The 26,962-nt window shown below is 42.4% G+C and overlaps 1 protein-coding gene across 1 annotated transcript in view; it reads left to right on the top strand.

Annotated features, from left to right (window-relative positions):
* Positions 1-26,962, top strand: part of RYR2 (ryanodine receptor 2) — a 3,071,198-nt gene that overhangs the window by 2,234,079 nt on the left and 810,157 nt on the right. Inside the window, exon 69 of the mRNA XM_078648003.1 lies at positions 8,035-8,094. Coding sequence (XP_078504129.1) covers positions 8,035-8,094 — 60 coding nt within the window. The remainder of the gene's footprint in view (positions 1-8,034; positions 8,095-26,962) is intronic.

Raw genomic sequence — 26,962 nt, 5'->3', positions numbered from 1 at the left:
GTATGGCACAGAAGGGTGCTGATTATACAATCCTGAGCATTGAGAAACTAGAGAGATTACCATTGACAATGTCAGAACGACCTGTCAGTGAATGGATAATACATGGGATAATTAATATTCCAATATCTACTTTCAGGTTTCAATACTGCCAAAAATATATACAGGCTGGCATGTACGAAAAATTGGGTAAAGGGTACATTAAGTCAACATGGAACTTGCCCTATTCACATGCATGTGTCAGTAATAAAGGCCGGAAAGTGTTTCTTAGTGGCAATAATCGTGCGATGTCACTAAGCGGTACACTTCTGTGTAATGGTATTAGTTTACACGGAGCCTGTGAAGGGTCCTCAAATAACCTTTCATGTCACCAGCTAGGCACACCTGCAACACAAATAGAACCATTCTTTAGGAGACTATCGAACGGGAGTTACATTGTAATTGTAGACCGCAGATGTTGTAGTTTGGTGCCCGGAATACCTTATCTCATAACTACGACTGCGAAGGTCATGTGCTGTGAACGAGTATTGTTCCCCAGCGCAATGCCAGACAGAGAGGCAAGGTTATGGCCGAATTTGAAAATTGCTTCTATTCGAATTGATACTTTAAGCAGAATGAAAACAGTGCTCCTTCAGACGCCGACCAGGCTCACGTCATCAAAAGAAACGTATGATCTCCAAGTTGCAAGGACAACGGCAGAGATTCATTCATTGTTATCAACTAATTCCCCCATACATTTCGCAGAAATCCTGAATGAAATCTTAAATATTTCTGATACCAGTGGAGTCTCAAATGTATTTAAGACAGTGTTTTCGGGGGCTTTAACACCATTTAAAGCCATTCTGGGTATTTTTCCGGACTTCGTCCATTCCATCTTTGGTGGACTTCCTCTCCTTTTGGGACTAGTGGCAGGAATCCTATTTTTGATCCTGTTATTTCGCTATGGCAGACCGTGTCACAGACAAAACACCTGCGACAAGGGAAGAAACAATCCTAGCCATTGGATACCAGGACCGGATATCTAAAATCCTTGGACTATCCCGGCTTAGAGACCTGAACATGACTTGGTTTCTTTCATTTAGACCCATGTGGCAAAGATGTGTTTTACCTGTATTAAGGTGCTTGCTATGCGGAGAAGAATGCGTGTTGGACACCTGTCTGACGCTATAATCGGATGCGCCAATGGATGCAGAAACTTTGTTGGGTCCGGTCACGGCTCATGCATTGTGCTGTCCCCAGCGGCTACCAATCCTGATGACGGCATTCGTGGAAACTTCACCACTACGATTGAGGGGTAGTGAGGTTCAAGATGAAAGCAGCATCGATCAGGTACGACCTTCTGTCAGCTATGCTGATCAAAACATCAATGGAGGCAATCATGCTCATGAATGCATGGTGACCACTTTTTCAGAGTTAGTGGAACTTTCACAGGAAGCTGTTGACAGCTTTTTCGACAGTCTAAATGATATGATGTTCTCACCAGAGCAGAAATAATGACTTTTGAGCAAGCTAGCACGCGGCGTTCCAACCACCATGAATTTGGCGTTCAACTTTAATGATAAAGTAACATGAACAAATTTTTTCTCCAGTCTACGGACAGCAGATTTTTTCACAACCCCCAAAATATTTTTATGGTTTTTCGGGACACTTATCTTCTGCTTAAAGTAGAAACTATTCTTAGAGAACTAAATTTCTATTTTAGGAACTTTAGAGACATTAGCTGTCTTCTGGCATGTTCATGGATATTTTATTTTGTGATGAAATGGTCTCGCATTTTTTCTTCTGTATTAAGAGCCATTTCATGTGTTATTTTCATATCTTATTAATAATGATGTATAAATATGCGTGATTAATTTAGCATTCTTCTACTGCTTATGTGCATATAGTGCATATGATTATATTTTTCTCGTGTATTACATAATTTCGAAATGCATATGGATGTATTTTGGGGTGGTACGGTATACACATACGAAACTGTATATTTACTATGCCTAGATTTGTAAACATGGACATAGTCTGCGTGGAGTGGGTGTGATGTATTCCTATAGGTTCTGTATCGATCCCCCTATTCCTGACCCTGTTCTGGTTAATAATTAACTAGCAGCCATCCCACGGTGCAAAAAAACGTTATCTGATTAAGCCACACCACGGCACAGGAACGCGTTATCTGATTAGGTCATAACGCTTGCCATCTAATTAGGCAAGCACTATTCCTTCAGCCCCTGATAAGGCATACGGAGTTCTCAAAACAAATCAAACCTATGACAACCTGGGAAAATCCCTGCGGCCATTGTTTTGATTTCACCAAGAACTTCAGTAAAGAATGTGCTAACGACCAGTTCGTATGACATCCTTATTGACGTATCTATGTCCATCCTTACGTCAATCTCGGCACCTTACAGGTATAAATATTACCGACATTTCCTTAAGCAAACACACGCGGTGGTGACGAGATCGGAGCAGCGAGACTTGCCGAAGAGGCCAGCACAGAGCGGACCCCGCTGGCGCTGCCCCGCCTTCCTGACGCGCTGAGAACGAGACGCTGCTTTCTCCTGCCGAGAAATCCAGCTCCGGCGCTTCCAAGCAGCCCTTGCAGGCAGCTGTAATATCAAGACCAAAGACGAGAGATACCAGCCCTCAACCATTCTAGATCTCAGGTACAGAACTGAATAACCCCTTGCAGAGAATTCTTGAGTCAGTCACTTGGCAAAACCAACTTAACTTAAACTGCTACTTATCTACTCCCGCCCACGTATTAGGCTTAGGTCAGGTACACCGGGGTAGGCGTGGTTAGAAGCACCAGTTGAGTACGATTAGTCAAATGTATAAATGTGTGTATCTATTTTATCCATTTTAAATCTCATATGGCTTAGAAACCATATCAATGCTTTTACAGTATTATTTTATAATTCTGCTTTTATTGTATGCACTTTACTTAACCATAAGTATTGCAATAATATCGATTCATTTCTCTTGTACGAGAAAAGAGACTGATCAATAAATAACATCTTTTATTGAACACGCCCGTCTCTTCCTTTTCTCTACACTCTGGTGAAACTAAGAATGCACTGAACTGACTGAGTAAAATAAGTTGTCTTTTGTTTTCACACGACTCTAGAGATACAGGGGCATATTATCAAGGGGGTTTATCTCCGCTTTTTTGGCTTTAAAAGCCAAGAAAGCGGAGATAAAATTATCTCCCTATTACCAAGCTGTCGCTAACACCAGTTAGCGACAGCTAATAGGAGATAGCGACTATCTTGGGCCCCGCTTTGCATGTCAGTGATATTTATCACTAATGACATGCAAAGTGGGTGTGCCAAGATGTTAGCGACTGGAAACAGTCGCTAACATCGCTATCTCCTATTACCAACTTTTGGAGATATTCGCGCTAAGCGCGAATATCTCCAAAAGCTAACACCTGCCCTGAGCAGTTCTTGGCCATGTTAACCAATGGGAGGTGGATAACATGGCTAAGAGCATTTGCTCGATAATGCATGAATATCGCTGACTTTTCAGCGATATTCATGCATTGCGGCCGTTTTTTATCGCATTTGCGATAAACCTTGCTAATAGCAAGGTTTATCTGCGATAAAAATCGCCGATGTGCGGCGATAATTTTTGTCTCTAAACAAGTTAGAGACAAAAATTATCTCTATTGGTTGGTAATATGCCCCACACTCTTGATTAGGGGAGAGCAAAGTTGTCATGTTCTATGGTTGTCAGAAACTAAGGGGTATATTACCAACAACTAGCGATAGTTTTTGTCTCTAACTTGTTGAGAGACAAAAATTATCGCCGCAAACCGGCGATTTTTATCGCAGATAAACCTTGCTATTAGCAAGGTTTATCGCAAATGCAATAAAAAACGGCCGCAATGCATGAATATCGCTGAAAAGTCAGCGATATTCATGCATTATCGAGCAAATGCTCTTAGCCATGTTATCCACCTCCCATTGGATAACATGGCTAAGAACTGCTCAGGGCAGGTGTTAGCTTTTGGAGATATTCGCGCTTAGCGCGAATATCTCCAAAAGTTGGTAATAGGAGATAGCGATGTTAGCGACTGTTTCCAGTCGCTAACATCTTGGCACGCCCACTTTGCATGTCATTAGTGATAAATATCACTGACATGCAAAGTGGGGCCCATGATGGTAGCTATCTCCTATTAGCTGTCGCTAACTGGTGTTAGCGACAGCTTGGTAATAGGGAGATAATTTTATCTCCGCTTTCTTGGCTTTTAAAGCCAAAAAAGCGGAGATAAAACCCCTTGATAATATACCCCTAAATCCCTTCTTGTCTATCCAGGGAGGTTAAACTCCTCCTTGCCTATTCGAGAAAGTTTCTAGTGAACTCTGAGCTAGCTGGCAAACCCAAAACTTTAGGTCTAATATCGTCAGTAGGAGACCTAGTTAACCTCCGTCCTAGGTCTATACTATTGAAGGTATTATTCCAATGCGCAGAGCCTATTGGGATAATAGGAACTACACTACACACCCAGTCCTCCAAAAGAGAAGTCCATAATGTAAACCGGCGCCTTGTGCTTGGCTTCGGTTCATAATAAGCACAACTCTATCCCAAAACCGATGAGTTCTGATTCACAGTGCTTTTTCTATGGGTACTTGTGCCTTATATCTGTCTTAGATGTGTGCTGCTGCACATGAATATGCAGGCTTCAATCACAAAGCATTTTCTGTTTCTAGGACTAAGAGATGCTTTCTTATGGAAAACGTTGGTAAGTCTTAGTATGGAAAAATTCTGGAGTAAGTTACTGTCCCTTAACAGAACTCCATTGACTTTCAGCTAGATGTATGCTATATATATATACACACCACATATCTACATACATATATAGAGGTAACTGTTAAACCTGGAGTAAGATACACCTAATTAGGAAAAACCTTTGTCAATCGAGCTTGAACACTCTGCTCTTCTATGATTTACTCCAGGCTTTCATTTTAAATGAAGTGTGGTCAGTGAGTTCTGTGATTACTTGTGACTGTGTCCAGACAAAGGTGTCACTTAATTGTGACATTCCAGGACCAAGACGTAGACTGTAGCAAATGTCCCTATTGGACGCCCCAAAACTGGCCGCTGAGAGGGTCCCAGCCATCATGTTTGCCGACGACACACTGCTACTATCTAAGTCGGCAAAAGGCATCCAGCGCATCCTTGATGGCTTTGTGGACTTCTGTGAGGCCCATGGATTAGAAATTAACGCCTCCAAGACGAAATTCATGGTCCTCAATCCCCCACAGAAATTCTACTTCAGTCCAAGTATTGCACACACCAAGCTGGAAAGAGTAAAAACCTTCGAATACCTGGGAATTGTTTTAAATGATAAATTCACCTGGAGCTCACACCTGGAGAAAGCTGCACTTAAATTGACCCAGCATTCGGGAGGCATAATGAAGCTCTTGGCAAGCAACAAATCCTCAATCAGGCCCATTGGCCCTCCACTACAGATTTATGGATCCCAGGCCAAGGGGGCTGTCATCTATGGATCTGAACTCTGGGGCCATGAAAAAACATCAATGCTGCTGAAGGTGGAAAATAAATTCATTCGTAACCTTGTTGGGCTACCACCGAGCACCCCCCTTGTCCCCCTCAGGATGGACTTAGGCCTACGTCCACTTGATGAGGAATTGGCTCTACGCCCGCTGGCCTTCTGGCGTAGACTATGGACAACCCCAGAATTGGCCAGCTATAGGGAAGGACTCCGGGAGGTTCTTGCTATTCCAGGTGTGGGAAAAATAAAGTGGCTCAATTACATCAAACTGGAATTGGAGGCCCTCGGACTCTCAACAATGTGGTCTGACCCCCTGAACACGTGCCACATCCTCTCTAAAAAGGAACTAGCCAGGTCATACAGCGAAAGTAAACTTTCCCTGATACTTAGCCATCAACACCGGGGGACCTTGACAGCTTCCTTTCTGTCCCATAAGGTGAACTACAACATGGAGCAAACTCTGGACAAAATTTATCCCACCTTATTGAGAAAATTATACCTCCAGTGGAGACATGGATCTCTCCCCATCAGAACTTTTACAGCTAAATGGAGTCATGATCCAAGTGGCACATGTCCAGCGTGCAGAATTACGGACGAAAGTGAGCTCCACATTCTTTTTTTCTGTCCAGTTTACCGGGAGATCCGAAGGCACTGGATTGTTCCCATATGCAGGAATCTGGGATTTAAGAGGTGTCTGGCCGCTTTTAGAGTCTTAAAAACTGATCTGTCAGACCACATTGTGTTTGCTATGGCCAAGTATCTGAGCGCCCTCTGGTCTATCAGAAGGAAATGTCTTAAAACACAGACTTAAGTGCAGACCTGTTCTTAGTATACTAGGATTTCTTTCCAGTGATGTTTTTATGAATTTTAAAACTTGCTGTATAAATCATTTAAATGAAATGTTTTTATAATCGTCTTTTATGGTAAATTTTTACCGAAATAAAGATTTTTGAATTGAATTGATAAAGTTTTGTTGGCTGGAAAAGGGACTCAACAACAATGGCTACTTCACACTAGGATTGGCCTGCCTGCTATCCTGTTGGTGACTTGATGGGACGAGTTGGCTGACAGCATCCTGCACAGCATGCTCAAGGCCAAGTATTGGGACTGGGCTAGAGTAATGCTCTAGTGCAAACGTTACTCAGGAGTATGACTCCTGGGGGAAGATTTACAAGAAAGTTCAGCATCTGTAGAAATGCAACACTTTCCCTGAGCCACCCTGAGAAACCCTTGCACCACCATGGTTGCGCCGTATTTACAATACGGCGCACCAAGGTACAAGGATTAACAGATGCATCAGAAGTTCTGACGCATCTGTTGGGGCAAAAGTCACGCATTGCTAGAGTCGTGTCTCAAGCACGATGCAACCTCAGCAATCCATTTTGAGGCCTATTCCCACTACATTGTGTCACTCCTTACGCCTGCTTCAAGCAGGCGTAAGGTTTTGACTCAGTGGCTTCCTAGAAGTGACATTGTGAAATCTTGTAGAATTCACTGCTTCTCTTTTACAAGGCTTTCCAGCATGAGAATGTCCACCCTACATACATTATACCTGACGCAGGTATAATGTGACGCAGGGATTTACAACATGATGCATCTCCAAAGATGCGTCACGTTGTAAATTGATCGCATTTTTTACGCTGCTGCTGCGTCACAAAAGTGATGCAATGGAAACGCAAAAGTGTCGAAAGGGCCTGGTAAATCTGCCCCTAGTTACCTTTGCCATACCTGGCTGCGTGGCAGAGAACTACCTCGACTTATTTGGACCACTCTATGGGAAACCACTTTTAATAAAGGTTAAAATGTATAATTTCCCTAAAGTGACACTAAACGTAAAATAGAGAAATGCTGACAGCAATTCTGACGCAGAGTGATGCCCCAAGAGTGGATCTGCTACTGGATGCATACTCCTAATATAAGTGTGCTAGAGTCAAATGGCTTACGCCCCTATGAACGGGTGTCAAGGCCTGGACATATGATGAAGCTGTGCAATTTCGAAAGGAAGCTGCCATTGGCTTATTGATTCTGAGTATTCAGCTCTATGCACCATGAACCCTCATAGTCTTCAGACTGCTGGATCGTTATGTGATTTCATAACTTTTTCTCTTTATATAAGAACATCAGCGAGGCTGTGATGGGTCGTTGTTCACACGTTTATTCTTGCCGAAATGTGTATTGCATTACAATAAATTAAATATGAGACCCATTTCTGTATATGTTTTAAATATGAAGTCCTATTGTGTATTTTGACCAGTTTGTATGCTTAAGAGAACAAGTTAAATACACAATATGTTATTGATATGTTGTCCCAGAATAAAGTGGAAGAAATATGTGGGTTAAACGCCTACTACATTAAATTATTGGTCATATTATCCAAATCATATTGGAAACAAATGGGCCTCTACCCACAAGTTGAGTTTCCTTACCTAGAAAACTGCAAGCGAGCTTCAGCCCAACACAGTATCGTGACCTGGCGCGTGTTTGATAATGACCATTGGTTTCCTTAACAACATTCTTTTTTTTTGCAGAAAGACACAGAGGATGAAGTTCGGGACATTATTCGCAGTAACCTTCACCTACAAGGAAAGGTAATATTTAAAAAGCTAAAAAGTAACCCTGATACATCGGGTACTAATACGTTCATTAAATGTTCATAATGTGCAGCTGTTATTTCAAGACAAAGATGACATATTGTACCTCATACCTGTTGCTCGTGCCTCATGTTCCTCCGCACTGTAATTGTTTTTGAAATGTGTCATTTAATATCCATGTACTTTTATTAATGGCCGAAAGGGTTGTAGTGTGCTAAAGAGGTCTCTATGTAGGAAGTGGAGGTTTGTAGAATAAACAGAAAGAGTGGTCTTTGGACTCTCCTGCTCTATGGAAATGATGCCTTTGAGCGAAGATGTCCTTCTCTGCTTAGTTAACAATGTACAGCATTTCTGATATAGTGGCTTCACTAGATCAGCTTTATAAATTGTTGCACCCGCTGCACTTTCAAGAGGAATTAGAAATTCCCTTGCAGGTTGGTTCAATGAGTGACTTCACTCGGCTGCAAGGAGATGCCTGAGGGGTCCAAGGGACCCCATTCTTTACCAGGCATACTGAAAGAGCACCACCCTATTGTGGCACATTTTCAGTAGGCCTCCTAAAGGCATTTTTGCCTCTGTGCCCACATCCACAAACCAGCATGGGCACAGAGGCAAAGTGATTACCTGCTCCATGCAATGAGGGATATTGCTGGTGCAGCATAAGTGCCAGCACCATCAATATTGCAGAAGGGGCTGCACAAGCTGCCTAAGAATATACACAAATGAGGGTTTTGTATAATTTTTGGAGATTTATTATACAGTCAGCTACACATTTCATAATCTGAGCATTGTGAATTGTAGAACTTGTTCATAGCGGGTATGAAATCCAGGGGTTGCACTTTGTGCAGATCTCTTGCTCTGCCTCTTTTGTATACACTTTTGTTGATTTCTTTCCCTTAACAGCAAAAAAAAAGACTTAGGTTGGAGAAAGAAACATGAAAAACAAGATACCTTAAAGAACAGGGTTCTCTGAGAGGGTTAAAACGTCAAGTAAGCCGTGTATTTAGGGTCTTTCTGAATGTGCTATGCAAGTGTTGTTTAACATCTCATCCAGTGCATTTGGTTTCCAGAGGAGACATTTCTGACATATCCAATCTGCACCCTGTCACTGTGGTAGTTTTGACGTCTTGTGCATTTTCTTTCTGGCTCGCCGTACGCCATGCTAAGTGTTTATTGTTTGATCAGTTTCCAGTTCATTTCGTCTGGGTTAGACTCGTGGTGCCCTCATCTGGATGTCTATATTTGCTGATGCTGCACTGCCTTACAGTAGTCAGGAAACTTAAAGTTATTTCCTCTACCTCGGCCCAGGCCTTTACTTTGCGAGTGTCTGGATACTCAAACACTTGATGCACTGTGGGTCTTTGAGGAGCTTCTGTGTCCCTGAAGACTTCGGTGCCTTTGGATAAATCTTTCATATGCCATGAAGGATTAAGATCAAAGCCCAAATCGATGTAATACTTCCAAAAATAGTGAATGATGTTAATCGCCGCAATTTATTTGTTGTTCACTGGATGGAGGATCAAGCAGGAATCGGTTTTAAAATAAATATGCAACATACAAATGGCATAGTGAAGTTTATCCACAAACCCTTCTGATGAGCAGCGGTGCTGCGTAGTAAAGAAAAAACATAGGGTCATAATAACAAGGAAATGGCAAAGCGCAGATCGTGCCGCCATTTTTAAAACACAGGGATGCGTCGTACTTATAACAATACGGCGCACCCCTGTGTTTTCCTTAGCGCTGACGCTAAAAATAGTTGCCTAGCGCCAACACAGACACCCTTGTGTCAGAGCGCAAGAATGCCCGTGTTGCAGGGAATTATTGTTTATGTATGGGAAGCTGTCCCTTCCTGCACATAAACAATCAATAATGGCGATTTTCTACTTCTATGTGTGCTGCGGAATGCCTTCAACCGTCTATATGACCACATGCCATACCACCTTCAAAAGAGATTACATAATAGCGTGTCAAAGAAAGAGATAAAGGCCTGGGGATCAGGGGATCTTGGTCATTGCTAATTTAGCCTCTGGCTACTGTGTCATCTTCTCCATATCCCAGACAAGCAGAAGGGAGGCATCCCCCAGCCTCCACTTGATTGCCTATGTGCTGCTGTGTTCCATTCCAGTATTCTCCCTATTCCCCAAGTCCATCATTACTCCTACTGAGGTCCCAAACTACTCAGGTGGGCTCCCTATCAGACTGTGTATTGTCACCACTCCCCTCTACACCATTACTATCCTGTTCAGGGTTCTTCCAAGCTTCAGGGAGCTCTCTCCAGAGCGCCGCCATAGGTTAGCGCCTCAGAACCCTCTCTAGCCAGGACTCTTCCCTCAGCTCCTGCCCAGTGAGTCACGTCTTGTTTCCAGGCCCCTATTGTGGGCCTCTGTCAGAAGAATTGCTATCCTCCTCCTGGACAGACTTAGGGCAAGATCCAAAAATCTATTGGCCAAATTCTGTTTGGGTAGTTGGGGTAATAGCCAAGCAGACAAACGTTGGCCGAGGGTTCTAGCACACACTCTACTGCTGCCCCCACCAACCTCAGCACTTCTTCCCAAAACCTGTGTAGTGTGTTACAGCCCCAGGTCATGTGTAAAAAATCAGCTATAATTAGACCTCTGGCAAGTACGTATTTCACCGCCATAGGCTATGGGGTGTCATGTACGGCAGAGGTATGTAATTAAACTGCGTGTATTTCATCCTGTTATTAGGGGAGACCTTTGGGTATGCAATAATTCTGCCCCATTCCGGATCTGAAGGTTCCCTGCCCAATACTGCCTCCCGGCAATCACATAGTTTTAGTAACGGGGTACGGGGCATCTTTGAAAGTGAGGTGTAAAACCATTTCACCTGATGTTTCTCCGCACCCAAGGTAAGCAGAGAATGCAATACCACAAGTGTTGTGGGTTTCTCCTGACGTCTACTCCACAACTCCCTGAATGTCCATGCCAAGGCCTCGTCCTGCAGAAATTGTTCCGGCTGAAAGCCAAAGTCCTCAAACAGATCTCTGAAGGGAGCAAGAATGGACTGCTGATAGCAGTTCCCTACTGTCTCCAGCCTACCTTCAGTCCAAGCTGTCATTTGCGAATATTGTTCTTTGGTTGCCATGCAGTAGGCCAAACAGTGGCACGACAGAGGCGTGCAAGGGAACCCCTGCCACTTTAGCCACGCAGCATTTCAAACACTGCAGGGCTGTGGTCTGTAACAGGGATTGAAGAGAGATTATCAACGCTGGGTGAAGCAGTTTTGCCAGCAACAGGGTGGTGCGAGGTCCGGCATCTGTCAAATCCATCCCCTTTGGGCATGTTCCTCCCAGCTAGTTCAGCACCCCCAGACCACGCTCTGCCAATGGAGAGCTGCAGCGTTGCTAAGGCCAACCTCTGACACCTCTTCTCCCACATAAGATCCTGCAGCAGCTAGTCTAATTGCTGGAACCACCTTGCAGGTATTGTAGTTAAAAAATTAATAACAAATATAGCAAGCGTGGCAGCACGTTCACCTTAGATAGGGAAACCCGGGCCATAATTGGAAGTCGCAAAGAGCACCAGAAAGGGACACATACATAAGACACATTAGAGCCCTGTTAAGATTCCCTTCTCTCAGATCTTCCAGGAAGTGCAAGATGTCGATCCCTAAACAGCTATAGGTAGAAGAGGCGCAATTAAGATCTACAAGCAGGTCCAGGGGCGGGGCAGTGCCACAGTCATGGGAAACAAATAAATCTTGCTTCTGTCAAACTTCAAGCATGATCGGAGTTCAGACCCTCCCAAGAGGTCCAGAGCCCACCACAGCGCCATTCAGATTGCACCCCCCAGTGCAGCAGTCTCTGTTCAAACCAGCCGCCAGCACCCTCCACAGTATAGGTGCATCCGGTCTAACATCTGGCCAAACCACACTTTGGTCTCTCAATTTCACGGCCGCCCAGGTCGACTCAACCGGCAACAACCGGCAATTAACTTCCTCATCACTGGGAGGCTGCGTTGATGTCCAGGCCGCGGCCTCCCTTCTGCAGCACAGATGTCGCCGGCTGGTATCTTTTACTGTCTCTGTGCCTCCGATGCCAGGCTGATTCCTTTTCTTCGAGCCTCAGCAGCTCACGCCTCCTGCTGTTTCTGTCTTCCCCTCGGGAATGCCCGACGGCCGTCCGGACCTCGCGGACTAGCAGACCAAGATAGCCAGTTTAAAGCCAGTCCCGTTGCTCGGCCCATCTCCTCCGCCTCTTCAGTCAGGCCCTTTTCAGGGTTTCGATCGTGCCATCTCGCCTCTCAATTCTTCCTCCTGGCGAGGGCTTGCTCCGAGCAACTAAGGAGGCAAGCTGGGCACCGATGTTGCAGGATACAGCACGGACCGGTGTGTAGCAGCAGCCAGGCTCGAGCGTCCGCCATCGGTGGTTTTCAAGCCACACCACTTGCTTCTAAATGTTTTCGATGTTCTATCTGAAAAGTATTCCTGCCCTGATTGTTTGGAAACTGTACTTGTGTACACTTTTATCTCCCACTCACTCTCAATTATCTGTTTTAAATTAACCAACTTGTATCTTTAATATACTCCTGCTGTGATTCTTTGGTGACTGTTCTTTTGTAAAGAGCCTTGACGCTGTATAAAATCACATAAAAATACAAATGTTCTCGTCCTCAGTAATCCACCTACTAGCTCCACCCTTGAAGCTACAGATATTGGGGACAACGCTTACTCCAGGAGTGCCCAGTGACCGGGGAATATATTTGGGGCCCTGAGTGTTCACTTAGAAATAAGGAAATACTGGCTAAATTGTTATTGCTGATCCCAATTTTTCATGCACTTCACGTACTTCCTCAAGTCCTCATTTCCCTCGTAAGTAACTTGCCCCAGGGCTTCACCTGCATTCATCACGAGGAGTCCCAGCTGAAACACCACAGTTTAGCAGAACTACAGTGAAGCTTGTAATGCCAATGAGCCTGACAATTCCTGTTACTGGCCCCACTGGGAATGCCGGGTACCACTAATTGCTCTCTATCTGTCTGAAAATGAACTACAGAAAAAAGATGCTCAGCCACATTTTTTTTAACAGCGTTGATTATATCCCTTTCAGATGGGGAAAGAATATTGCTATTTTATCAGACGTGAGTGAAATTATTATGCCAGGTTCAAACAGGACAACTAATTTAGCAGCAGGGTTGAACAAATAATGTAACAAACAGGTGTGAGAGTAAACTGAAGCAAATTCAGCTCAAATCTCACTCTATAAATCACAGATTATACATGAAATTCATTCTTAGATGACAGGAAAAAATTAGTTGCTTTGGGAGAGTTTATTTCTAAATCCTTCACTTTGCCATGTGGTGTTTAACAGGGCTCATTGTTGAGCCACACACTTTTCAATCTTTATGTGGCTCCTTCAGCTAAATTGATAGGATCTATGCCTTCTCCACTATATCCTATGCCAACGATACCCAAATAGTGGTATCTATTTCCAATGACATCGAGGATGTAGCTGAGCGAATCAACAATTGCATGAGAACTATAGGGTATTGGATGAGTATGCATTGTCTGAAGCTTAATTTTAATAAGACAGATGTGTTGATCTTTGTCAAAGATACAGACTTCTGGGACAATGTACTTTATTTGGGCCTGGAGCAAGGGGTGTTTCAAAATCTGCAGAGAATTCAGAATGCAGCAGCTCGGCTGCTCTGCAACACTAAAAAGTATGATTCAGTCTCGGTGACTCTGAATGATCTCGATGTGCTCCCTGTTTAGAAAAGGGTAGCATTGAAGGCTATTTGCACTGCCCTTGAAGCCCTTTACTTGACGGGTCCCGAAAATTTGAAGAAAAAAGAATTTTGGTATTCACTTAAGAGGGACCTGCGTCTGCAGCTTCAAAGAAAGTAGTAGTACCAAGGATCTACAGAACCTAGTGGGGCAATAGAGGTTTTGTTTATCCCATTTAAAAGCTTTAAAACTCCATGCCTGAGCAGTTGAGAGGCCAATCCAATCTGCACAACTTTCGAAAACAGCTTAAAACCTGGCTTTTCATCCTTCCTGTTTAAACTCTAATCATCCTGATGGTGAGGACCCCTATGCAGATGGGTAGTTCCAAGACACCTTCAGGCTTGTGTCGCACTCTGTACATTGAAATCAGCTAATCAATCAATCTTCTTCAATGGTTCCAACCTCCTTACAAAGATAGAGAGCTCATTCAGTTAAAGTTCAGTGACTTCATGGTGTTAGAAATCCTCCTTGCATGTAACAAAGGTATCAACACATTTTTGTAACAAGATTGGTTAGAATGGCTCAGGATCAATACTTTGCGCCTCACAGTGGTTGTGGCGGAGGCCCCAACATCTGCTACTGTGGCAGACATTTTACAACTGAAACAGATCACACCTTGCGACATGACCTGTCTCACTTATGTGATTTCCAGAAGTAGACCCCAAAACGGTTTCTGTTTCCAGGAATCATGTTATAAATATCACAACGTTGGAATCATCCTTGAACATGTTGGCATGACCTTTTGGAAGACAGAAGCTGCTGAGGCCAATCCAAATGGCATGCAACAGAACTGAAAGGTACCATCAGGTGTAACAAAAGCTGTTAAATGATGGGAACGCTCATCTAAGATCAATTCATGGTAGGCTGACCACAAGTCAAATTTTGAAAACCACAACACCCATTGCCAGCCGGGCCTTATTGACAAGGAGCATTGAGCTACGTTAAGTGGCTTAACGCTGCCTTGTAAATAAGGCAAAGTTCCTCTTGCCACCACAACGTCACTAAAAGTGACATTGTGGTGGAGATAGGGGCTTGTAAATATGACCCTTACTGTTTTATTTTGTGTGAAATTCTTTCCGTCTATGTTGTGATGCTTTTTTAAATTTTCAGTTAACCAGCAAAGGAGGACAAACTAATGCAAATGTCCAGAGGGAAAACAGGCTAAAGGATACACTGCCTTATTTTGTTGCGCCTTATCTCAGTTGTTATGCGGTCATTGTCTATGTGATGCTAACCACAGTCTTAATCTGACACATCAGCACAAAGCCTACTGTCTGTTAATATGAACAACTTAACAAGTAAATAATCCTTTTATCTGATACATTATAATATGAAATAGCTTTTATTTACATTTGGATTCACTCAGCGATATGGACGAAAGTCAAACCTAACATTTTCTACTTAAGTAAATATACATGGACTAATCTGAAAAATGTACAGTATTCCTGTTATCTTAGGGGAAGCAACAAAGCATCCATGTCCATTGTGACAGAACTTAAAAGGAGAGCTTCAAGAGACCAAGATATGCAAAACAATATTATTTTGACAAAGTGTGCCCTCTCAAGTCTTACCCCTCTCACATTACATCCACAACCTAATTTACAATCTGAACTGGTGGCCCCTACCTGGGTGCAACCCGAAAAAATTATCTTCCTCCTATATGCCTCTCCTGATCACTTCTGCTTTTACACCATCCTTACATCATCCTGTGCTTGTATATCATTTCATGTGTGTCATTTTATGTTGTTATTTACTATTGATGTGCAAGTCAGATGTGTTTTGAAGAAGTCTTGTTTTCATTTAATTTGACTTGTTCCTCGCTCATCCTTTGTTTTGATTTCTGCTGTTGCTGCCCCCCTTCCATGGATGTACTCATGGATTGGCACAGTACCGGACATTTGTGTTCAAGAAATTGAGAAAGAGACTTATCCTAGTCTTGAAATGGATGAAGAGCATATCACCAAAGCTTGATGCCAAGCACAGTAGCCTAAACTTTGGTTTACCAGTTGGTCATCCCCACAAAAAATTGTCAAAGCGGAAATACTCTACATCATTTGATAGTGAAGGCTACCAAGTTCCCCGAACCCATCTACCACAGATTAAAAATGTCGCCTCAGTGGACTATTCTGGCCTGGCCAGGCACACCAGAGTGCAAGCAAATCCAGCTGACGTAGCAGCCATCAACACATCCAGATGCTCAAAAGTGGAAAGGAGAATGAGACCTGATGCACATGGTTCAATCTGGGCGAAATCACAGCTGTTGGCTAGCATTGTAAGTTTACAGTAGATTAGCATTTCTGCTAGTGGCAATGTTCCTTCTGGAGACACTAGCAAAAATGAATGCTTCTTACTTGACTTCGGTACCTAATGCTACCACCATGGATCCTACTTGAAGGATACATGTCAGGAACAAAAGGGCATTAATCAGACGGAATGTTAGTGTTTGAATGGCCGGCTGCTTTGAAGTAGTGAATTTGTGCCAACATTAGTACTAGTTATAAACATTCATCTACCTCGTAGAAGCTCAAAGATGCAACAAAGATTGTCAAACGTTTTGAGGAAGGACCAAGCATACATCCCTGTTTTCAGTACTGATCCATAGGGTTCTTATGAGGTTTCTGTGATGATAAGACAATGCTAGGTATGCTCCACAAAAGCATCAAATAAGGCCACACTGATGAAATTTCACTTCACATAAGAGACCTGAAGAAATTGAAAGGAACAAATCTGCTCTGTAAGAATCAATACAAGCAGAAACCAGTCCACACAACTCTGATTCCGCATCTTGTGGCTCATTCCAAGAAGATCATCTGAGATGACTCATTCCAAGAAGAGCATCTGAGAATTGAGCGGTAAGGCTGAAACCAGTAAATGGCATGCATATGGTATTAGTATTTACCAGTTAAAATACTACATAAAAATATAGCTAAACCCATAATGAGGACTTTAGTAGTAGATTTGCTTACACAAACATTCCACTGCCCTGGTAGACTTTCTATTTGATTATATCCGTTTCGCAAGGGAAAATCCCACTATTCCTTTTTCTATCAGTTTGGAAAGGGATTTTGCCCTGGCAAAGGATTTATGTTTTGCAACAAGGTTGTACTTAAATGCACAAACCCCTTTGTGAGTGACAGCACAATTCTCATTTATTAATTATGCCATTTATTGCTGGAACTACCATCCTTCTTCTCTCCTGCTGTTGAATTTAATATACTTTATTCGTCTGATATAGCCATAAAAGGAGCAACAATACAACAAACAATTAAAAATACGAATATTATTAAAGTGCAGCCATAAAAACTATACAGAATACAGTAAAAACCTACTAAAACATACTGTGGCAGCAGTGCCTCTCTATAATAAATTGACCTTAATTCATGACCAAATAAGCGAAGGATCGCACATACATAAGATATACATTTCTGCATGTTTATGGACATTCAGAGCACTTGAAAGGCCACAAGAGTAGATTAAAACACAATTCTGCCCTATTGCCCATTTTGGATTATATTATTAATTCTTTCAAGGACTCCTGTATTGCAGTTAAAAATCTTCCTATTGCAAATACAATGTTTAAAAATCTCATATTTATCAGCAGACTAAGAGCTTGATCCCTATTATCAATTTTATGTGATAAAAAGAGGATTTAAAAATGCCTTCCATTCTTCTAAAAACCACAGACAGTCCAGCAAGATATGTGGGCCACTGCATTTTATTTGTAGTCCACATGTACACAGACCCTGTTAATTTGTCATTACGGTTTTTATCTTCCTGTCTGCATTATATGGGTTTAGGTCAACTCTAAATTTCAATATTGTATTTATAAGTTTAGGATTAGGCATCATCTCAATGGAGGGGAACATATGATCATTAGTCCACCCAATTACCAAGAACTGGGTGGACTATTTGCTTCCCAGATAATATAAGTCTTCTTCTCCAGCCCTTGTATTATTAATAATAGCATGTAGCACCTGTTTGGGAATCTGATGCCTTAGTTTCCATTGTTCTGGTGCTAAAGAAAATTTAATACACATCTTATTTAATTTATGCCTAACGGAGGATACCCAATTAAGGGCCCTATTAGGATCGCGGTGAATCCGCATCCTCCGGGCCGGCGGAAGCCCCCGTCGGGCCGGAGGATGCGGATTCATCGCTGCGGACAAAGAAAAGACCTATTATTATGATGGCTGGGGGGTCATTTTTCCGTCCGCCGCTTTTCTGCCGCGGTCGCCTTCCGACCGCGGCGGAAAAACTCTAATATGGTGGCAGTGTCTATCAGACACTGCCAGCCATATTAGGATGCCAGCGGAGACATGCTTTTCCACGGCGGGTTTTCCGCTGTAGAAAAGCATGTGGAGGCTGAGTATGGGGGCCCGTTGTGGGCCCCCAGGGGTGTTGGGGGGTGGGGGGTTCACATGGGGGGTACCTATGGTACCCCCCTGCCTTTGCATGCACGAAGCGGCAGGCACCACGCGTGCATGCAAAGGAAAACATGCACATTTAACCTTGCGGTGGCTGCTGCTTGAAGCAGCATCCGCTGCAATGTTAAATATAGGGGATGTGACCGCCAGGGCGGCGGTCACATCCTAATTCCGAGGGAGGGAACGCCGCAACCCCTGCGGACGGACGCTTGTCCGTCCGCCATCCTAATCGGGCAAACGGTGCGAATCGCAAAATTTGGCCGTTTGCGCCCGCAAAAATGGCATTTGGAATTCATCAATGGGTCATGAACTCGCAATTTGAGAAATCGCAAATAATTGCGATTTCTCAAATTGCGATCGCATTTAAGGAGTCTCAATTAGAGATTCCTTAAATGCAATTCATGAACCATTTTAAAATTGCGAAATCGCATGTTTTGGCCGCTATTTACCGCGAGGTCAAACCTTGTGGTAAATAGCGAAAAGTTAGAACAATGCATTTAAATGCATTTTTCTAAGTTGCATGTTACACACACATGTCCTTTGGACATGTGTGTGCTCAACACCAATGTAGATTACATTTCAGGGGTGCTACAGGGTGTCCTTTGGACACCCCTGGCACCCTTGAAATCGCAACCTATTTTGCGATTAGCAAATTGCTAATCGCAAATAAGGAATGACTCCCCATTCATTCCTATGGGCCTTTAGGCCCATAGGAATGAATGGGGAGTCATTCCTTATTTGCGATTAGCAATTTGCTAATCGCAAATAAGGAATCAGAGGGAATCGCAAATTCAATTGCGATTCCTACATGAATCCCGTTTTGCGCGTCTGTAATAGCGATTCCTTAATAATCGCTATTACAGACTCGCAAAACGGGACTTTGATGAATCTAGGGGTAAGGGTGTCTAAGATTACCTTGGCCCAATTCTGCAAATGCATTTCCTGAATTTGAGGGAGAAACCGTTTTATTAATTCAAAGCTTTGACAACATATTCCACAATAGACTACGATCCACCGAGTCGAAGACGGCTTGGAAATCAACAAAACAGCAAAACAATCTACCTCGCAATTTAATTGCCTGTTTTCCCATTGCCCATAAACTAAGGCAATGGTCTACTGTTGAATGGCCCTCCTTGAACCCACCATGCTCTATCGGTATCAAGTTGGTCTGTTCTATCCAGGTCTTCAATACACCCAACAATATTTTTTTTAAAACTTTCTCCCCACATCCAGCAGACTTATAAGGCTGTAATTCTGGGGTGTTTGGCATCCTCCTGTTTATATATTGGCCTTACAATTGCCCCCTTCCCTTCCACGTTTCTGGAAAAATTCCTGATGTTAAAATATTTTTGAAGGTTACATTTACATTTAAAAAACTTGCCCACCAGTCCATGTTGTTTTTTAGTATAATTGCTACTGAGCTATCTGGCCCTGCTGCTTTCGTTAGTTTTTAAGATCAGGTGGTTTATTTTATATTATGGTGGTTTAAACAGCAAAAGAGTGTCACTAAATCATGGAAAATCTTATTAGATTTTAAGAAAGCCTTCACTCACCAACCTGGTTGGTGACATGCTTCATCATTGGGCCCCACCGGGAGAGGGCCGAGTGCCTTCCCGGTGTGCTGCGACGCCAGAATACTGCGGAGCTGGTTTGTTGTGAAGATGTGGTGAAGTGATGTAAAAGTGTCTAGATTGTGTCCAAAATAACTTTATTAAGTGGCCAATTAGTCACATTAAAAACAAGGTGTGGGAAATGAATCTGAATAAATTGTTCAACTATTTCCATGTAGTGGGGTCAACATTTTTCTGCCATCATGGTGTGAAATACCTGGCATTCATTAGGACCAATCAGCTAAACCTCGGCGGTATGGGCGCGCTAAGGCCCACCCTGATTTGAGGGCCTGAAAGTGAAAAGAAAATAGTGAACAAGTTCAATCAATTAAAAATAGGTGGTTTTCTCTATGAGTTAGAGGAACCAGATTGCACCTATAAAAATGGACAGTAACAACCATATAAACATATAAAGAGAAAAAGACAAGACAAGAACAATTGGTTACCACCTTGCATGTTTTGATTGTCACAGGTATACCATGCTCATTTGTAACATGTGCATGTATTCAGCGTGAAATATTCAACTGGGTAAAATTTATACTCAGTGAAAATGAGTGATGCTGCTTCCGGCCTCCGTTGCTGGCACATACAGGCATGACTAGTCGCATTTACATAGTACTATGACACCTGCACGCCAACTAGGGCGTTTAGCGGTAAAATGTAGTTGGATGATATTGCGGTGCCTAAATTGGCTAGTAAGCCTCTTAGGCGTTACTTGGAAAGAAAGAAAGGCCCACAAACATGCATACAGAATATCACATTTAACCGGTTTTAAAAACAAGTTAAAAGGTCTCACGTAAGGGTGTGAGAAATCTTCACACCATGGGTCTAGGGAAAGGGGTGGTGACGAAAATGGCACACCCTGCGGGAGGCGAAAGGAAAAACAGAATGAGGAGAGAGTCAAAAGACTCGCTCCGAGCGTGGTATTACTTATCTGGAAATGGCCAGGAAAACTCACGCCGTCGCCAGGCACCCACTCGGTACCTGTGTCTAAGCCCTCAGCAACCGGACCCAAAGATCTGGAGTCCATTCTTCCCCAGGTATTAAAAGGAAGAAGCAGCAAGCTCGGTAGCGCGTTTCAGACGAGGCGGGGGCACGGCCATGTTCGTAGGCACGTACTGGCGTACCCTGAAGCCAATCACGGGATGCGCTCAAGGTGAGGGCGACGCTGTTAGCGTTTTGGAACTAGACCGCTCACACGGGTACCGGGCTCACGCGGTGAAATTGAAAAACTTTAATCAAAGAGCAAAAGGACAGAGAGAAGCCAGAATGGAACTGTTGGTGATTACCCGCTCACAGGGGGAACGGAACTATCATTAGAGGTGGTGAAGCTGCTTTAGTAAAGAAACAGAAGAGGCTTGGCTTTCAGGCAGGTCGCTAGAAGAGGATTGGAATATTCCCCTGTATAGTGCTATACATAAAAACAGAGGGCCAGTCATTAAAGGCACATCTATACTGGTGCACACAAAGTATAGCTGCTCCTAAATGAGGAGGCCATCCTCTCTGAAGTGGAGGGTGGGAGCTATGTTGGGGAAAGATTCCAGATGGTAAAAACATGTAATGATCAGGAGCCTTGGACCTTACTCCATAGGCAGATAGTGAACAGTTCAGGAGAAGTATAAACATTACATAAGAAATTACATAAACAGTGTTGCATAAAAAAGCACCACCTATAGTTTGAAGGGAGTGCCAATTGGTTGAGCATTGTCATAATGCCCATATTGGGTGACGACCGGATGGTGAATATAATCATGATTGAGAGATGTTAGCTACCTCTGTTGAGGGGTTGCCAAAGGTCAGGGGAGTCAATATCAAACAGGGATCTTGTCAGGCTCTTGGTCATGTTCCATAGTCGTGCTAGTGTTTTAGGACCGTGCCCAAGGGATATCATCGTTTAAGCCCTGTTTGTGTGTCCCTAGGCGGTAAAGCCACCTTTGTTCCTTTTCGAACAGTGTCTGTGGGATGTTTTTACCAGTGCAGACTTCCTCGATGATGGTCCATTTCAGATCGTTGGTAGTGTGGTTAAATTGTAGGAAGTGGTCGCTCTTCTTTGTAGTAACTTTCCGACTCTTGATGTTGCTTCTATGTTCACATATTCTCCGTTTGATTTTACGGGTGGTCATGCCCACATACCGTAACTGGCAGGGTCATGTAATAAGATAGACCACATTAGTGGAGTTTCAGTTCGTGTGAGTACGTTGTGTCCAAGTTTTTCCTGGCTCAAGATTTAGGACCTTGGTGTTTGATGTCAGGTGGCAGACTCTGCAGTTGGAACAAGGGAAGTGGCCCACCACTCTTGGAAGGCCCCAGGTGTCGGCGACTGACTTCTCGTCTCTTATAGGCTTCTCTTTGGGGCAGGTTTGCACCAATGCATCTTTTAAGCTCCGACCTTTTTTGAAGGAGAACAATGGTTTTGTCCAGTTTCTGTTGTTACTGGTAATTATCTTCCAGTTCTTGTTGATAGATTTCTTCAGGGTATTCGACAAACTGCTGTAGGTCGTAACACAGGTGAGGGGGGTCTTGTTGGGCTCTCTGATGTTATCTTCTAATAGAGCCTCCCTGGGTTGGTTTTAGGTTCTTTTGTAGCTTCTGGTCAGAACTCTGTCAGGGTAGCCTCTTGCTTTAAGTTTAGTGGTGAGGTCAGAGGCTTGGTCACAAAAGTCTGTCAGGTTGCTGCAGTTTCTCCTGACCCTCAGGTACTGGCGATATGGTAGATTTTCCCTGAGTAGCCTAGGGTGGAAACTTGAGAATTCCAATAAGTTGTTCTTTGCCGTGGGTTTGTAGTATGTTCTCGTGGTGATGTTGGTGTTGGTTTATGTTATGACCACATCTAGGAAAACCACTTCCTGTTTGCTGCTCGTGTGGGTAAATTTGAGGTTCCTGTCTAGGGTGTTGATCCAGTTGAAGAACTCATTCAGGAGTTCATCACTCCCCCTCCAAATGAGTAGGACGTCGACAATATACCTCCTCCACAGGCCTATGGAGGAGGCATACTGACTGTCTGTGGGCAGGATGTACTTCACCTCAAAGGCTTTTTATATTATGACAATAGAAATACTGCTTTATTTCTTCCACACCCTTTGACCTTGTTTCCAAAGGCGTGTTTACCCTCTTACTGGAGTACAAATTACTCAAGTAGTTAACCCAATCATCTTCTCCCACTAAACACCGTATTTCCCCTTACACGTGTCCCCCTCTTACCAATCACCAGAATAATCTTATGTTACTTGTGCCTATCACTTCAAACTTTGTTTGCCAATTTTTATGCATATATTCTGTTTTCCTCTCCTTCAATTTATTTTTATACCTGAGTTTTGCCATGCAGAGGCTCTCCATTGTTTCCTTATCCTGTCTTTTTCTAAGCTACATTTCCCATTTTTGTACCCTCAATTTTAGGCTCCTACACTCTTTGTTAAACCAACTATTTCTTTTCCCCCCCTTCTCATGACCTCTTCCTTGGGCATGTTTCCTGATTTTACATACATCCTTAAACAATTTACCACTTGCTCAATTACCTGATCATACCATGTTAAAACATTCGCTCTTTCCTCTAGATTTCCGAGGGAAGTATAATCAATTATCAGTTCATTGACCAATTTCAGTCTGCCCTCGCAGTTCCTGACCCAAACATGGCTGCTCCCATTACATTCTTTACCAAAAGCTCGTCATACCATACATGCCAAATGATGATTAATGTGAGAGAGAGTACCGATTTTCTGAGCGACAAATGATTTCATTTTGCCTGTCTCCCAATTGATATTGCTTCCACTTCAATAGAAGCCAAAGTGGGAAATACAATCTAAAATATTCTCTTTCATGCCTCTTCTAAAATGTTAGTAGAAAATGTGGTCACATGATCACAAAGGGTGCGCTCCTTTAACCTGAAACCTGAATGGTTTCTCCTTACGTTAAACAATTTTTCAATCTTGTTTTCATAAAAAAGGCTTTTTCAAAACGTTAGGTACTTGATGATTGTTTTTATTCATGAGAAGATTCATTTTAAGTTGAAATCAATTCCATTGGGTTATTTATTAAATTCATGAAAACTCCAAAATATTACATGATGCCCAATGCATTTCTGGTTGTACATGAAACCCTTCGTCAGGGGCCTATTGGAAAAGGAAACATACAAGACCTTAGCATTCAAAAGGAAAATTATTCATAAATTTCAAAAGGAAATATACTGTGTTTTACTCAACTGAAAAACTGTTTCAATACCCTTCCCTTATTAAATGATGCAGAAAAAATGATCACTCTAAATTTATGTTAAAACAAGTGAAAACACACAATAGGTTCCAAAATAGTATAAGAATAGATTGTAGATCAGCTGAAAGGACCTAGAGTCTAAGTGCTACGTGAAGACCTCACTGTGCGAGAAATAGCGTGCAAGGCAAGAGACTTACTGTTAGTAACAAGCGTGAGGTGTAGTGCCGGCGGTCCGAACGCGGAAGCGAAGGAATGATTTATCAACCTATCTGGTGGATTCTTATTAGAATGTGACGAGGTCACGTGATTATGTGAAAAAGTGAAAAATGTTAGTACGATCAATATTAGTGGCGTGTTCGGGGACGAAAGGTCACGCAATATTGTGAAAACGAAGCCGTAGAACATATTTACAGTGTTGACGAAAAAAAGGGATGAAACAAAGTTCAGATCACGTGGTGCAGTATAGCGGTGTTCGGGTTGGTTAATAGTTCCGATCACGTGGTGGAACTAGAGAAAGGTTGATCGGTTCTGATGTGACGGAGGTCACATGATAATATGGAAATGTTAGTGCGATAGATGTTGGTAACGTGTTCATAGATAGCAGAACACGAGACAGAGGAACATATTTACAGCATAGACAGAAAGGAGTGGAAAATGAAAGTTCCAATCACGTGGTAAGGTGTAACAGTGTTCAGATTGGTTAAGGGGTTCCATCATGTGGTGAGAGATAGAAAAAGGATGGTATGTCTGGAGTTCCGATAACATGAGTGAAAGTAGAAGATGTATATTCTGAAGAAAGACTATAGACATGATGTACAGTAAACATTAGAGAAGCAGTGCAATAAAGTTAAAACGACTCTAGTGTCCAACAGAAAACAGCACATGAGAAACAATTATATGCGAAAGTTACTATTTACAAGATTCAATCGAGGCTAGAGTCAGCCACATTAAACCCGGTGTTATGCAGTATAAATAACAGTCTATAAGAAACATGACATTTCAATTCTATCATTAATTCCAGTTGGTTGAAGAGTATTGAGGTTCTTAATCCAAAAAAATTCTGCTTGCAAACGTTGTTTAGTTGGACCCATGTCGCAGCGTTGTGGGAGTATCTCAAGTATAGTGAATTTTAATTGAGCTATTTGGTGGTTACAGTCCAGCCAATAAATGGCTACTGCTGATTTTGTATTCTTAGTGCGAATGCCGCTTTTGTGTTCCGATATTCTTATCTTTATTTTACGCTCTGTTTGCCCAACATATATTTTGCCACATGGGCATTTGATGGCGTAGATGACGTTTTTAGAATCGCAGGTACCTGTGTACTGTAAATTGATTTTATGACCTTGAGTTGGGTGCATAAAGGTTTTTCCTGTAATTACATTATTGCAATGTATGCAATTTTGGCATTTAGCCATTCCTTTGTGTTGTGGGTTAGCTTATTTTTTAATGTTCAGAATTTCTTTTAGGTATATAGGTTTTGTAAATCCGGTTCTGATTTGATTAACGACCAGTGTCGGTTAATGATTTTTTTGATCTTCTTGGTGTCTGTGGAAAACTTCAGCACACATACTGTTTTCTGATCGACAGTTTTTTCAGTTGCTTTCAGCAAGCTTTCTCTTGGTAATTTGGCCACTTTTTTGATCGATTCGTTAAGAATTTCTTTCGGGTAACCTATTGTGAGGTATTGTTGTTGCTGTTCCATCAGTGAATTCTCAAGCGTCTGAGTATCAGAGGTGATTCGTTTCAAACGGATGAATTGTGATGTGGGTAGGTGGTTTTTTAAGGTTTCAGGATGAAAACTTTGGTAAAGTAAGCAGGAGTTTCGATCTGTACTTTTTTTGTGCACTTGAGTTTGTATCTGGTGATCAAAATTTGTACATCCAGAAATGATATAACGTTTTTATTGATGGTATGTGTAAATTTGATTCTGGGGTTCAGTTGGTTCAGAGTCTGAATGTTGGTTACAAGTTTTTCTTTGTCCCCCTTCCAAATCAGGAATAAGTCGTCGATATATCTTTTGAATGTTATCAAATTTGCAGTCCAATTAGTGTTGTTCAAGATGTGATCATGTTCGAATTTTGTCATGAACAAGTTAGCGTATGAGGGATCCCCCTCAAAACCCATTGAGGTGCCATTACATTTGTTGTAGAAAGTGTTTTGCCATTCGAAGTAACTATGGTATAAGGCAAAGTGCATCAATTCGAGCAGAAAGATTTTGTTGGCTTCACAATTTTCCTCTCTTAGTAAGTTCCACTCTAGTGCTTCTAGTCCTTCGTTGTGTGGAATTGAGGTGTAGAGTGATACTACATCTACAGTACATAACCAGTATTCAGTGTTGTCTTCCAGTACAATGGTTCTTAGTAGATTTAAAAATGCTGTTGTATCTTTGATGTAGGTCTGAGTTTTTTTTACAATGGGTTGCAAATGCCAGTCTACGTTTTTTCCTATACTTTCTGATGTTTACCCGCAAGCTGACACAATGGGTCTGAAAGGTGGTATTCGATCATTCTTATGAATGTTCGGTAACATGTATAGTCTGGGTCTTCGTGGATATTTGGTTTCTAGAAATGTTTTTGTTTTTTCGTCAATCCATTGCAAATTCAGTGCATGGTCAAGGATGGTTAAAAGAATTTTTTGGTACTCTTCAGTAGGGTCCATGTTTAGAGGAATGTAGGTATTGATATCCTTCACATGTTCATTTACACTCATTTCATAAAAACTTGTGTCCATTATTATTAGAGCCCCTCCTTTGTCGGCTCTTTGGAATGTTAGTTCTGTGTCATTAATTAGATTAGAGATAGTGCTCCATTCTGCTTTGGATAGATTCCCTTTGTTGGATTTCCGAAAGTAGATTTTTTGAATATCAGAAATGATTGCTCT

The sequence above is a fragment of the Lissotriton helveticus genome, chromosome 6 (genome assembly GCF_964261635.1).
Source record: "Lissotriton helveticus chromosome 6, aLisHel1.1, whole genome shotgun sequence".
Taxonomy (NCBI): domain Eukaryota; kingdom Metazoa; phylum Chordata; class Amphibia; order Caudata; family Salamandridae; genus Lissotriton; species Lissotriton helveticus.
The sequence above is the reverse complement of the archived record's forward strand: the minus strand, read 5'-3'. Positions and strand labels throughout refer to the sequence as shown.